The sequence below is a fragment of the Maniola hyperantus genome, chromosome 9 (genome assembly GCF_902806685.2).
Source record: "Maniola hyperantus chromosome 9, iAphHyp1.2, whole genome shotgun sequence".
NCBI classification, from domain to species: domain Eukaryota; kingdom Metazoa; phylum Arthropoda; class Insecta; order Lepidoptera; family Nymphalidae; genus Maniola; species Maniola hyperantus.
Window position 1 is genome coordinate 10749587 of NC_048544.1, and position 16406 is coordinate 10765992.

General features: G+C 35.7%; 2 protein-coding genes across 5 annotated transcripts in view; both read left to right on the plus strand.

The window, feature by feature from the left end:
* Positions 1-16406, plus strand: part of LOC117985352 (potassium channel subfamily K member 2-like) — a 354631-nt gene that overhangs the window by 146919 nt on the left and 191306 nt on the right. The gene's annotated exons all lie outside the window — the stretch shown is intronic.
* LOC138402717 (uncharacterized) lies at positions 9567-15327 on the plus strand. Its single transcript, XM_069500504.1, has one exon. The coding sequence runs from the start codon at positions 10200-10202 to the stop codon at positions 11400-11402; it is 1203 nt and encodes a 400-aa protein (XP_069356605.1). The 5' UTR covers positions 9567-10199; the 3' UTR covers positions 11403-15327.

Consider the following 16406-nt stretch of genomic DNA (forward strand, 5'->3'; position numbering starts at 1 on the left):
GATAGCAATTGGGGTATGGGTGAGGAGGGGAGACGCCCCACACATCCGCACGTCACCCGCGCTCGCCCGCACCGGATTAGCGCGGGGGCTATGCGGGTGTGGTGTGTGGGGCGTTCCCTCCCCGATTGCCATCTCGTACTATAACTGGCTAATATTTTACACTTGCCAGTGACGTCGAAGCCTCGGTGTTTTGTTAGAATTTCCGATGAAATTATTTCTGAGATATATAAATACACACACGGTGCAGGAGGGGCGGTGACTTTGACGTACCTAATAATTAAGTTGTCATAATATAGCCATTAGCCTCATATCAAACCATCTCAGAATCTTAAGCAAACGTCTCTGCCATACAGTACACCTGTAGTTTCATATAATGTAGGTTTTATTTTTATACCACATCTCCATGCCACGCATACTAAAACAAGTTACGATAAAAGGTAAAGGAGAAACAAGACTTTGAAGTTACTGAGCACATTCTTGATAATAAACTCTACTAGTTAACTTGCTCCAGCTTTGCAAGAGTGTAAGTGAATGTGTTAAATATTGATAAGCCTTCCTTCCTCGTTAAATGTTCTGTAATACAATAATATAATGGTGAAAGCTGTAAAATAATAACTTATTAAAATATTCTCTTTGAAATATAGGTACTTAATAATATATCAAAGCGCTCAGCCACACGAGTATACATAATGATAGTTTACCTACTCACTCGAAAATAAACTTTTAACAACACAACAAACAACTTTTAACCCACATATAAATTAAAAAACTCTATTTGAAAGGGTTATAATTAATATTGTGTGGACGTTTTATTCAATTGATACCAATTATTTTAACCCCGTGGGTCGCTTTAAAGTCCCAATTCATCGGATAGAAAATGAAAACTCATTTAAACTGGATTTTCTATATCGAATACGAATATCTTTATGGGATTTTAACTGACAGCTGTGAAAAAGGTACGGCCCAAATCTGTTTGGAATTTGAATTTAAATGGCAAAGGGATTATTGCTTTTTCGAAGATAAGATTAACTGCCGTGTTAGATATAAAACGAATGGGTTCGCTGTAATTCAAATTCATTGCTTTGAAAAGTATTGCTGGTACATAAAGAATTTGTTTGGTATAACTTTAAATAAATTCTAATCCTAATTCTTAATAATATTTGAAATGTGAAAAAACATTTATTTTCAGATATTTCATCCATTAGTGTAAGTATCAGTAGACATTATTAACTGTATTAGTAATAGATTGCTGTTATTATTAATAAATTTACATTATCTTAGTTCATACCTAGTATCCCCTTAACGACTTAGTGTTCATGTGTGTACACCCAGTGTTGTAATAATAATAATCCTGTTTAAACTCTTTGATTTTCGGGGGGAAAAAAAAACCTATGTTTCTCTCCAGATCTTTAAATATCCTTACAAAAAATCACGTCAACCTGTTGCTTCATTACGACGTGATTGAAGGACATACCAACAAACCAACAAACCAAAAAACCAACAAACCAATAAACCAACAAACATAAACACTTTCGCATTTGTAATAAAGGTACTGATTTAGTATCAACTGCTAAGCTTTTATCTCTCGTGTAGAACTTACTTGTGATACTATCTGACTCACACTATGGCAAGATATACCTACCCCTTACCCTTGCCTTGCGTACATCTTGCCATTATATTGTAAGTTAGACAGAAAATTGTATTTAATCTCGAGAGCAACGCTAATGAAAAACGTGAAAGCGTGTGTTGCCACTAGCCAGTAATGAGCAGGCAATTCCCGGCGTAATGGCTGCGAGCAATATGGAGTGCATCTATTAATTATAACCATACTAGTTAATGCCCGCGAATTCGTCCGCGTGGAATTAGGTTTTTGACAAATACGCATATAAGGGAACAGCGTGACACTTCACTTCACAACGCGTCAAAAGAGCCTTGTCGCACTGTATCTTTAATTTCCCGTCACCCTTAGCCAAATATATTTGACTGAAGTCAATTCAGGATTATACCGAGGGTTTGCGACTTTCCTCCCTCTAGTTCACTTAGGTAATGAGCAGACAATTCTTGGCGTAATTGCTATCGATCTGACAAATGGCAATATAGAGTGCATCTATTACTTAGTGATATTATCCGTAATAGGTTAATGTACTGGAGTGTTTATTAATTAAGGTAAAGACAAAATTTATGCGGAACAATCAAATCATGTTTTCAGATTATTTTCGCAATGTAATTTTTTCATTTCAAAATTATGTAATTACCTACCTATGATGGCTAAAGTGTGATATCCATTAATATACTGTCAGTAACACATGCACGATGTATGCAACATGTTACAACAGTATATTAGCCCGTTATTATCGCGGGAATTGGCTTAGCTGGTGCTTGTAATCGAGAGGCGCGTAGACGTGTTATTGCTTCGATAGGTATAGGTAATTGCAAGCGACCTAGTTTTTGTTATGTACATGTATATATACATAGATTCTACTAGCTTACGCTTGCGACTTAATCCGCGTGAGCTACATAAATAAACCCCTATTTTACCGCGTGAGGGATTACATTTTCAAAAGCGCTTTCTTAGCAGATGTCTACGTCATAATAGCTATGTGCAATTCTGCATGCCAACTAACCTAGGTAATTGCCAGCGCCTTAATTTTTGTTACATGTGAATAGAGTAAACATAGTATAGTGAGTATCAGATTAATGAAATGGCAACCAGTGAGGGAACGCCCCGCACACCCGTACATCCCCCACGCTAACCCAGTTCAGAAGATGCGGGTGACGTACAAGTGTGCGGGGCGTCCCCCCGTCTCATACCCCGATTGCCATCTCAACTTGTCTCGGACTGTAGGTACATATTTCACATTTCGCCCCAACAGCTCACAAAGAGAATATACAACTTTTGTTACATAGTTTATACGTTTTTGTACACGCAGACTTAAGAAATGTCAGAAATTCTGACATGAAACTTTTTCATTCAAGATGAGACTTTCCAAGAAACTTTATACTTACGGACGAACCATTTCTATTATAGTGTTATGTCTAAGGTATTGTAGGTTATCTATCAGGGATTAAGGACCCCGGATCTGTAACATCCTCGCCCGTCCCGTCTGTGTAGAAACGGATACGGTATAATTACGATATAGCTAAGCGCTGATTGCAATAATAAGCTATAAGCACTTATCGCGCAAAATAATTTAAACTGGTGTGAGTAAAGTGAACGCCTCTAGGAGATTCCACGTGTAACCAGTGCGTGTTAGAAACCAGGAAGCAAAACGCGTTACACATATTCGAGGAATTTCAATTACGCCAGGGTGGAAACATCTAAAGTGCCTAGTATTGCGTTAATAAAAAGCTGTACCAGGAACAAGACTGTAGAGTGCGGAGTGTGTAGAAAAGATAACTTACAGAAAACCGATACGAGATAAGCAACCATATATTATGTTGAACATCATTATCATCATCATCATCAACCAATAGACGGCCAATGCTGTACATAGGTCACTTGTAGAGAATTCCACACGCCACGGTCTTGCGCCGCCTGAATCCAGCGACTCCCTGCGACTCGTCTGATGTCGTCCGTCCACCTAGTGGGGGGTCTTCCCTTGCAATACTTGCATACTGTGTTACAGTAACTATGTAAGATTGCTGTTTGACTTTAAATGCTTTTTTTAATATGATTAGTACCTACTTTAATTTTATAGACGATACGTTTCCATAAAGCAAATTAAGAAGAAGTTGACGATACGTTTACAAACATAGACAAAGCACTGTAATTTCTGTTAATAGTCAACTGTTGTAGGGACTTTCCATTGCTCAATTTTTGTATTAATATAAATAACCTATAATAACGGGGACGGGCGCTAATGTGGGACGCAACTTGCGTTGACACATTGGCCCCGTGTCATATCAGGAAGACAGCATCAAGACCGGGAGCCGCAGCAGAAACAGCTGAAAACGGCAAGCGGCGCAAGTATGCCTCTCTTATAGAGAGTTACATTTTTGTGCCGTTTGCCGTGGAGACCCTGGGGCCATGGAGTCTTAGTGCAAAAAATTTTTTACGAGACATTTCACCGCGATTAATAGCCTCATCTGGTGACAGAAGGGCTGGCTCATTTTTTGCGCAACGGATCAGCCTGGCTGTCCAGCGCGGAAATGCAGCCAGTATTCTTGGCACCATTCCACGCGGTCATGATTTATATAGTAACTAGATAAGGCTAGCTTTAAGTTTTATTGTAATATTAAAAAAAAATAACCTTAAGTTATTGCATGTCTGCCAATCCGCACTTGGCCAGCGTGGTAGAGTATGGCCAAAACCCTTCTCACTCTGAGAGGAGACCCGTGCTCTTAATAGTGAGCCGGTAATGGGTTGATCAAGTCAAGTCAAGTCAAGTCAAATGATTTATTCAAAATAGGTAATAAATTACTCTTATTGATGGTATGGTGTTAGATTTGTAAGATATAGTGGTGATAATTATTACGCAAACTTAAAACTAAAGCTACGAGGGTTCCAAGGGTCATGATGATGAGTGCATGTTAGTTTATTATTAGATATTTTTTTTCACCTGTAATTGACAACCGTATACTGTTAGCGTATTTAAATGTTGTATGGTATTTCATGTACCTAAAAACAAACACAAAACACAACAGTTAAAAAAAAACACAAAGCCGCTACAATTTCACGACACAGAAAATAGAACAGTTATTAAGTAGGTAGGTTTATGACATAATATGCTTCTTTATTGCCATTCCATAAAATAGCTGATTGTAATATCGGAGTATGTTACTTGAGTTTTTATTGCCAATGCTCTTGGCACGATGGTTCTTAAAACTCACTACGGAGAACATTCACGGGCATAAGTGCTTTTACCACGTTTTATTGTAGTTTGTCCCGTTGTTCGCATTAACTGTGTTAACTTTTATATTACTGTTTTGTGACAATTTTATCTTGTCGTGTTGAATCATTGTTCTTTTTCCCATATTTTCCGCTCGACTTTGCCTGTGGGAAATCGCGCTATATGCAGACTAATTTGATTAATTATCTAAATGTATAAGAGGGAAAGGTGACTGACTGACTTACTAACTGACTGACTGATCTATCAACGCATAATTCAAACTAATAGACGGATCGGGCTGAAATTTGCCATACAGATAGTTATCATGACGTAGGCATCCACTAAGAAAGGATTAATATGAAAATTCAACCCCTAATGGGGTGAAATAGGGGTTTGAAATTTGTGTAGTCCACGCGGAAGAAGTCGAGAGCATAAGCTAGTTATTTATATTATTAATTTTGATAGCCTAGTGGAGCTATGATAGCCTAGTAGTTAAGACATCCAACTCCTCATTGAAGTTCGGGGATTCGATCCCGGGCACGCACCTGTAACTTTTCTGAGTAGGTAATGTGCGTTTTATTTAATTAAATATCACTCGCTTTAACGGTAAAGGAAACACCGTGAGGAAACCCGCGCACCTGCGCAGCGCATTGGACTCAACTATGAGTACAATTTTAACTTTCGTTAGGTACGATTATTGAGTATCAGAGTTCAGATTTAAGTGACAATAACCGGGTGGCAGGCACGGAGGAATAGAAGGAGAATTCGTATCACGGAAGTCTGTCACCTATCCAGATTAATTACTTATTATTATTTATTACAATGAACAAAAGCCAATTACGTCTGCTTGTGTACAACATTTATTATATTTATGAACTAGCTGATGCCCGCGACTGTACACGTGGATTAAGGTTTTTAAAAATTCCTATGGAATTCTTTGATTTTCTGGGATAAAAAGTAGCCTATGTCCTTTTATTTATTTATAATATTAGTATGGGAGTGTGGATTTCGGCTGTAATTAGCGGTATTTATCATATTTGTTATAGAATTTAGCATGCTTCCTCTCAGTTATCAGTAAAATAAGATGTTACCAACATGAAATAAGTCATCGGTAACGAACTGCATTTTAAAATACGTGGGCATTTTAATTAAAAAGTTTTCGTTTTTTGTTGTAAGTAACCCATTTCCATTCCAAACTACGACTTCTCGGTCAACGGTTCGGACCAGTAACTTTGTACAGAAATGTACCTACCTAGTGTTTATTTCTAGTGCACAGCAAAATAATAAGTCATGAGTATGATTTACCACTTAGGGTACTTGCAGATGGGCCACAACATTTTTGTGGTGTGCTTATTACACCACAAAAATTTCGCCAGAAACCATCTTATAATAATACTAGCTTATGCTTGCGACTTTGTCCGCGTGGACTACACAAATTTCAAACTCCTATTTCACCCTCTTAGGGGTTGAATTTTCAAAAATCCTTTGTAAGCGGATGCTAACGTCATAATAGCTATCTGCATTCCAAATATCAGCCCAGTCCAGATCCGTCCAGTAGTTTAAGCTGTGCGTTGATTCACATTCTTTTTTATAATATTTAGATGAAAAAGAGTCAAATGTAAAGGACGTGTCGGTATGATGCCGCGTGGAAACCGATTGGTATATAGGTTTAATAATAATTTAATTTCTATACTGTTTCCAAGTTAGCCCGCTTCCATTTTAGATCACATCGTTACTCAGGACCAGATGAGATCTATACGAAGGCTAACTTGAATTTGCATTTGCGTTCAAAAGCTGTCTCAAGCATAGGTCAGTTCTTACTATTTACATCGCGACCAGAATAGAAGGGAATTAGTAGCACTCATACAATAGCGGCCGACCACAATGTGTACTTTTTCTTTGTTATTTGTGGCTGTGACAACGCAAAATCATGCAGTTGCAGCTAGACCCCTCACGACACACGACAATTGCCAAGATACATTTTTTGCTATCGTGGTGTGGTCTGACTGAATAAACACTTATACTTATACTTTCCAGGGTCTTATAAAACTGTGGTCTGGATTCTTATAAATAAACAAGTACAAATCAACACAACCTTTTACCGTCATCGGAAAAAGTTTTCATTGTGATAATAAAATTCACGATATCACTGTTTAGGAGACGAACGCAAGTTTTATTATATGTTCACTTTTATTCCCCTCTGATTGAAATGGATTTCCAATGCTATCTTCAAGTTAAGGCAACAATAAATTTATAACAAGGTGAGATTTTGCTCTGACTGTTACGACACGACTTTCCATAATTATGGATTTCTTATAAAAAATAGTCAGTGCTCTATGTATAAATCTGTAATGCCACAAATTCTGTCGCCAGTATCCAAGCTGTCTCTTTATCAAATTTTATAGAGATTGGATTAAGGTTGAGCCTTGAAGATTGCCCTAGATGTTATTTTCTTAAAAGCACGTTGAAGTTGATAGTTATGTTAATAGATGGTGGTCTACTGCTGAGTACGATTTTCCTCTCACAATTAGAAAGGTTTAGGCCATAGTCTACCAAGCTTGCAAAGTGCGGATTAGCAGACTTCACACATCTTTGATTGTGAAATACTGGAGCACTTTCAGGTATGTAGCTTTCCTCACGATATTTCCTTTCATAGTTAAAGCATCCCTTATTATTTAATTCCTGAAATACACATACGATAAGTTAATGGTGTGTGTTCGGGATAGAACGTCGGAATCCCAGAATATGAGGCCAACGCTAAACTACTGGACTATCATCGCTTCCAAAAATTAAAAGTCGTTGAATATAAAGAGTCGCAGCCTCGAACTTTACGCAATGTTTTTTGGTCAGCGTCGAAATAAGTTCAAGCTAACATTTTGGCTAGAAGTCCAACAGTCAAAAGTTTGTTTACCCCAGAATAATGAATGACTTTCTACAACTTTATCCAGAAAAAGGCCTTCACAAACATGCTTCGCAACGTTGACGGTTGACTTTTGTCTTGAATGCCCATACCAAAAATGTGTACATACCTACTACAATCTTTGTACCTGTACCTACGGCCAAGAAGACCAAAGATGAAAGGTGCTATTTTGTACCAATTTACCTACTTAACTACGGTATACTTGTAGGATTTAAGAATATATTCCTACAAGTAATAATTTATGAAGTTATAGTTATTGTTGAGCATTAATTTTAAAAATTTACTACAACCGTTGAGAATGAACTAGTATTTTCCTTAATAGTAAACTTAGGTAAGTATATTAGTTTCAAAACTAAAAATTAATGCAAATAAAATTACTAACTTGTCTCACTATTTTAATTAAAACAGTTTTAATATTCTTATTCCTTGCATTCAGAGTTCAACAATGATTTAAGTCCTTTCCTAGAATAAATACCTACGCCACGCAAACGGCAAGTCCTTGGTATTTTAAAGAGAGATTTTATTTTTCATTGTATTTAAAACTACAATATGATGCTGCATGAAGATCGTTATTGCAGAGACTTTGGAAGACCTCAATGCTCAATCACCTTAGCAGAGCTTCTCAGCAGGTGGGCCAAAAATTGAATATGATTAAGATTTAAGTTGGGAGCTCCGCACTCGAAATTGTAGACGAGTATGTATCCTACCTAGAATACACAATCAAGTTGGGCAGGTCCAATTTCTAGAAAGAGGTCACCCACAGAATCCAAATCGGCTGGGCAGCAATCAGCAAGCTTCGAGATGTCTTTTTGTCCAGAATTCCTCAGTGCTTGAAGACCAAAGTCTTTGAACAGTGCGTGTTGCCAGTGATGACATATGGATCCGAGACATGGTCGCTAACTATGGGCCTCATAAGAAAGCTCAGGGTCACTCAGCGGGTGATGGAGATAGCTATGCTCGGGGTTTCTCTACTCAAGTGTTCTTCATCAGTCTTAAGGTGCTGGAATGGCGACCTCGCACCGGAAGGTCATAAGGTGCAGCGTTGCAAGCTACGCGGACGAAGTCGCGAGCATACGCTAGTTCATAATAAAATACTTTACAAGCAGCTATACATCGCATTTTTGAAATTCGGGTCAAACCGATGACGATATTGGGGTAGTAGATAACTCAGAATGTCGCGTTAAAAAAAATTAAACTAATAAACATGTTCAGCAAAACTGTTTTATTTTGTTCAACACTAACCTAAAGGAGAAAAAATTTGTGCCTACAAAAATATAAAAATGCAAACCCTACTCTAATTTTGAGAATTTTTTTCATTTACTTAATTAAGCCCCACAATAAAGCTCATGCAAGAATAAAAGATTGTGATCACAAAGGGTATAATCTGATAAATATCAGGAAATGAAACAGCAGAAACATAAACGTGAATCGTAATAATTAAGCTGCAAACGGAAACTCGAGCTTAGATCCGCATCCAATCACGCGATGCCGCAGGCAACCCTCTCTCAAAACACGAAATTGTGAAATCCATAGCTTTACATTTCAAACCCAACGTTTTGAGAACACTAAACGGCATTGTAAGCCTCTTACAAATACTTTCAGCGACGCCCCAAAGGAGTAGAAAATCCAAGATAATCTGCCGGCGACATGGTTTTGAAATTAGGGCCGCAAAGTTTTTACACCTAAAATGAATTCTGCTAACGTAATGTTTGGTGAAACAAGCCGTGTTAGCCTAGTGGTTACCATGTACCTACTGTATCGATGAATCTTTGTTTCGAGAATAAGTACTCTGATGCGTCGAATCCCTGTAGTGTAGGCTTGGTGTGTCTCCAACCGTAAGCCCGGTGTAACACCAGCTTGCGCCAAAACTGCTAACGTTGCACGTTACATTGTATTAATGCATTCTCGATTATTACACGCTTTACGCTCAACATGATCAGACGTTTTATTTCTATCATCATCACCAACACCAATCACCACATGGCGACCCTGCTCTAAGGACTTGAGAAGAAGCGATGAAGGTAGAAAATGGGGAAGAAATATTCCAAGTCAAAAGAAGAAACCATCGTTGTGGCGCAAAATGCCAATGGCGAGGCCAGCGCTAGTCGACTTTATTCGGAATTGGAATTAAGTGATATTTTATTAATAGTGGTGTTGTCGATAATGATGATGGCTATTGTATGGTATTTTTATAAAAAATGTCAAGAAAAATCAATTAATATCTTACGAAGAGAAATGAATGCAGGCCATATGAATGTTGTAACGAGGCCCCCGGAGATGGTGACTTCAGCGCATATTTGAGCCCCGCGACGCGACGTTCCGAGAAATTTGGCCGACGTGACCCGACCCAGTGTTTGTGAACAGTGTACCTACGATGTGAATGGAATGTACTGTGACCTTTTTCCGAGAACTGCACCTGTTACTTAAGTGCGAACTTATAAAATTAATATATGGAATTAGAACAATTAGATACTATATTAGTGCAATTAAATCAATTAAGGACTTATTTAGTGAAAATCGGACCTAGTAGAAGAAAAGGGGACTTGTTAGTGAAAAAGTACAGTGAGGCAAATAAATGTTATAATAGTTATTTAGAAGTAATAGGGATAGTACAAGAAAAATTCGATAAAAACGAGTATACACAGGACACTCAAAAATATGTATTAGGAATTAAATATAAGGTAGAGAGTTTATATAGGGATATTTTTAATTTGTGTAATTTTCAGGAAACTTCCACAGACAAGATGGAGAGTAAGGTAAGTTTTGATTTGAAAACCGCGGTAAACTTGTTGCCTATTATGACCGACGATGAAAGTGTTACGCAAAAATTAATAGATGCAATTGAACTTTATAATTCGATGTTAAATACCGAAACTAAATGCTTACTTGTGAATTTTATCTTGAAAACACGCCTTTCGCGTAATGCTAAGCTACGCCTTAATACAAAATACGACGATGTAGAATCTTTATTGCGGGACATGAAATTGCATCTGTTAACTAAAAAATCCGATGTAGCGTTACAAAGTAAACTACAATCGACCGTTCAGGCCAATAAGTCGATTGAAGAATTTGGACAGGAAATTGAAAAATTATTCGTAGAATTAACGATTTCACAGGCTGACGGAGAGCCGTCAAAATACGAAATTTTGCGGCCATTAAATGAAAAAAATGCTATAAAACGGTTTGCAGATGGATTGCGGAGCCAAAAATTAAGCACGATCATAGCCGCACGCAACTATAGCACTCTGAAAGATGCAATAAGAGCAGCGGAGGACGAATCCTTAGTGAATCCTCCTCCTCCTTTCATGACATATCAAAGAGGTCAATTTCGTGGTAGACGTGGTTATAATAACTTTAATAGGGGAAGGCCACAATATTATCCAAGGTCATATTATAATAATTCGTATCATAACAACGATCACTTTCATAATAATTCCCAAAGATATTCCTATTATAATCGTGGTTTTTCATCTGCCAGAAATGCGGTCAGGGGTGCAAACCCAACTCGAGGTCGTGGTGTTACATATCAGTGGCAAAATAACAATAGGAGTTCACGAGGAGCTTTTACAAATAGGAATCAGAGGAAAATAAATTATGCTGCTCCTTCGTCAACTGAAAACAACGAGAGTTCAGAAAAATTTTTTCGTCCCTAAATTCATTTTATCAGGAAATAGCATAAATTGGGTGAATTTTAGGCGTTACGGTCAGACAGTAGACTTATTAGTGGATACTGGAGCATCAATTTGCGCTATTAAGCGTAGTTCATTGAATAAACTTAGAAATCAACCACAATTTTATGCTGATGAGTTTGAGATTCATGGAGTTGGTGGTGGTCTTATGTCAGAAGGTTATGTATTTTTAGATCTCTACTGCTATGGCAAAAAATTCATACAAAAATTTTATGTGTTTCGTAATTTACCATGTAATTCATCTGGAATTTTAGGACAAGACTTTCTGTTAAAATACCGTGGGATTGTGAACTATAAAAATAAGTGTTTAATATTAAGGAATAGATTTAGTACTGTAAGATTAGCGCTTAACTTTGATGACGTGTTAGAAATAGAACCTAGATGTGAAGTTATTAAGTATATTCCTACTAATCTTAATAAAGATTGCGTAATTGTAAGCGATGAAGTGGCTAATGGTGTATTCATAGCGAATTCAATTTGTTCGCCAAAAAATGGGTGTTTACCTGTTAAGATATTAAATACAACAGAAAATAAAGTAGTTTTAAGAAATATTAAGCCTATTGTGCATGATGCAGATGAGTATTATATAAGTAAGTTTAGTTCTAGTTTATTAAGCCCGTCACGCACGCGTGAATTATTTTCTTTATTAAAGTTGGAATCTTATTTGAATAAGGAAGAACAAAGTACAATTGAAAATATTTGTGCTAAGTATAGTGATATTTTTCACTTACCAAATGATAAATTGAGTGTAACGAATATTTACAAGCAAGACATTAAATTGAAAGACAATACTTCAGCGGTTTATAGTAAACCATATAGGTTACCCTTTGCACAAAAACAAGAAATTAAAAAACAGGTTGAAGAGTTACTTAAAAATGATATTATAGAAGAGTCAGTTAGTGATTGGTCAAGTCCATTACTTATAGTTCCAAAAAAGGTAGATAAATCAGGTGAAAGAAAATGGAGAGTTGTTATAGATTATAGAAAGCTTAATGATAATATAAAAGATGACAAATTCCCACTACCCAATATCACAGATATTCTAGATTCGTTATCAGGTTTCATATATTTTTCACATCTTGATTTATCGCAAGGGTATTATCAAATTGAATTAGATCCAGAAAGTAGAAAGTATACTGCTTTTTCGACTGATCAAGGTCAATATCAAATGAAAAGACTGCCTATGGGTCTGAAAATCAGCCCAAGTGCTTTTTCTAGAGCAATGACAGTAGCTATGGCAGGATTGAATTATGAAAAATGTCTGATATACCTAGACGATTTAATAGTTTTAGGTAGAAATTTGGAAGATCATAATAAAAATTTAATTACAATTTTTGAAAGACTTCGAAAAGTTAATCTCAAGTTGAATCCTTCAAAATGTGAATTTTTGAAGAAGGAACTTTTATATTTAGGCCATGTTATTTCAAACAGTGGAATTTTACCAGATCCAGAAAAGGTGAAAGTGGTAAAGAATTATCCTGTTCCAAAATCAACTGATGATGTAAAACGTTTCGTAGCATTCGCTAACTACTATAGAAAATTCGTAAAAAACTTTGCAGATATTGTCTTACCTCTAAATAAACTCGCAAAAAAAGATGCAATTTTTAATTGGTCATCAGAATGTGAAGAAGCTTTTAACACATTAAAAAATATTCTAATTAATCCTCCAGTATTGAGTTATCCAGATTTTTCAGAAAATAATGAATTTGTTTTAGAAACAGACAGTTCAGGTTTTGCAATAGGTAGTGTATTATGCAATAAAAACGGTAAACCAATCGCTTATGCGAGCAGAAATCTAAATAAAGCAGAACTAAATTACCCGATTATAGAAAAAGAACTACTAGCTATAGTATGGTCAGTAAAATATTTTAGGCCTTATTTATATGCTCGTAAATTCAGGATAAAAACAGATCATAAACCATTAATATATTTATTTGGAATGAGAAATCCTACCAGTCGTTTAACAAAATTTAGACTTTGTCTGGAAGAGTATGATTTTGTTGTTGAGTATGTAAAGGGAAAGAGTAATGTAGCTGCAGATGCATTATCTCGTATGATTGTGGAATCTAATGAGTTGAAGAGTATGAATGAGAAGTATGTAAGTGAGAAGAATGTTAATGTGATGACACGTGCTCAGACTAAGAAAGCGAGAGAATGTGAGAATAATAATATTATTACAAACAAGGACGTACCGGCATTTAGACAACATGTAGACAACGTAAGGACTGATCAACCTAACGTTGTTGAGATACTAAAAAAGACTACTAATGACACGGAACTGACATTAATCGATAAGAGAAAGTGGTTAGATATTTTAAATAATAAAAGACTAAATAAACGCGTTTCAAGAAATAAAAACTACATGTACGTTAAGGAAAAGTTGACTATATATTCATGTTTGAACCCAAATTCTTTATCAATAAGGACGCGAGACGACTTGTTGAAAGAATTGGAAGATATGTGTGAAGAGATAAATATAAAAGAGCTCGTTATAATTAAAAATGAAGATAACTTGAAAATGATTAAAACAATGTTAAATAAAATAAAAGATGATAAAAGTAAAAATAAAGAAAATCTTAGGTTTTGTGTAATAAATAATGTGGAGAGAATAAGTGATAATGATAAAAAGAAACTTATATTAAATGATTTCCATTTGTTACCTACAAGTGGACATGCAGGAGTAAGGAGAACACTTAACAATATTAAAAAGTATTATTATTGGCCAGGGATGGAAACAGATGTCATCGAGTTTATTAAAAAGTGTATTAAGTGTCAAAAGTGTAAGCATCATAGATATATTCGAGAACCTCTAACTGTAACTACGACAGCATCTTCAGCTTTAGATAAAGTATTTTTAGATATTGTTGGTCCTATAGATAAAGATGATTTTGGATATAAATATATACTAACAATTCAATGCGAATTAACAAAATATTTAGAAGCATACCCATTAGTTACAAAATCAGCTGAAGAGGTTGCTAAAATTTTTGTGGAAAAATTTATTTTATCTTACGGCGTTCCAAGGATTATTGGCACGGATAGAGGATCTGAATTTATTAGTTCTATAATGAAAGAAACTTGTACAATTTTAGGTATTGAAAAAATGTTATCGACTGCTTATCATCATGAATCTATTGGTGCGTTAGAGAATACACATAAAGGGTTAGGTAATTTTCTTAGAATACAAACTAACGGTTTTCCAAATTCATGGAGTTCTTGGATTCCCTTTTGGAAATTTTCGTACAACACAACAGTTCATAGTGAAACTAAATATACTCCTTATGAATTAGTATTTGGCCATGCATGTGTATTGCCTAACAATCTGACATCAAAAGTTGAACCTTTATATAACTTTGAAAATTATCCTCTTGAACTTAAATATAGATTACAAAAAGCTCAAAGTGATGCGAGAAATAATTTAATTAAAAGCAAGGAAGCAAGAAAATTTAAATATGATATAAAAATAAATCCAATCCATTACGAAAAGGATGATTTGGTTTTGGTTAAGCAAGAGAATACTAAAAAGCTAGAAAATTTATATAAAGGTCCATACCCAGTGGTAGAAGATGTATCTCCAAATGTTAAGATAATTATAGATAATAAAATTAGATTAGTGCATAAGAATAGAACTATTCCTTTTTATGATTAAGTTCTTTATGTGTAAGATTTCTTTATTTGTTTTTTTTCTTTCAAAAAAAAAAAAAAAAACGGTAGAGGTGTAGTGTAGGCTTGGTGTGTCTCCAACCGTAAGCCCGGTGTAACACCAGCTTGCGCCAAAACTGCTAACGTTGCACGTTACATTGTATTAATGCATTCTCGATTATTACACGCTTTACGCTCAACATGATCAGACGTTTTATTTCTATCATCATCACCAACACCAATCACCACATCCCTACTCATATGTTGATGCCCGCCTTCTATTCAGGCGGTCATGTGCGTTATAAGAAATTAAATATCTCTCGCTTTAACAGTGAAGGAAAACTTCGTGAGGACACCTGCATGCCTGAGTGTTCTCCATAATATTCTTAAAGGTGTATGAAGTCTGCCAATTCGCACTTGGCCAGCGGGATGGACTATGGCCAAACCCTTCTCATACTGAGATGAGACCCATGCTCTGTAGTGAGCCGCCTATGAGTTGATCATGATGATGATGATGAATGTGTGGTGAGTTTTACAACTGACGGACTTACAGATTTGAAAGAATGACACATTTCTTGACTATCATAGGCACTGAGGAATTTTGAGAAATTCTGATGTGATGTTTAAAAAAACATATTATATCCACGTGGATGAAGTCGCGGGAATAAGCTTGTACTTTAATAGAATAGAGTCAATTTCTGAATTTACCTAACTCTTATATGAAAATACGAGTAGGTACAGGTGTGTGTTCGCAAATATTTACACGATTTCAAACATTCATATTTGAACAGACCATGTTTATATTTGTCATTTTAGTACTGGTTCAATAACGGAGTTTTTTATAGCGTTTTTCTAATGTGTAACTTTGAGCACAAAAAAAATCTAGAAAGTGTAAATTATTATTCTTGTTCAAAAAGTGGAACACTGTATAGACAAGTATATTTGAATATGTTTCTAATAAGTAATTCTTATAATATTTTTTTACCATACAGGTTTTCTGACTCCATTTAATTTGGTTAAAGAGTTGAAACTTTTTATCGAATGGAGTAAATGTGGGTCTCGTTAGTAAACGACGGGACTTTTTAATTATACGGAAGTCAAACGTGAAACAATTCAACTTGACTTTTAGGCCCCTGCCACGTAAAACCGGCTCCTTTTGACTTTTTTTACTGTAACGAAGTACACGGCACGGTTTTATACATTATCTAATTTCTTACTATCTTTTGCAATAACAGTTTATATTTTTCGAGTACCTAGATATTAATTGAAAGTAAAAACTCTTTATTACACACAAATAACCATTCAAATAACAAAACCTAGTTTTAG

Excerpts from the sequence above, each read along its gene's own strand:
- LOC138402717 (XM_069500504.1), top strand. The coding sequence starts at position 10,200 with ATGGAATTAGAACAATTAGATACTATATTAGTGCAATTAAATCAATTA.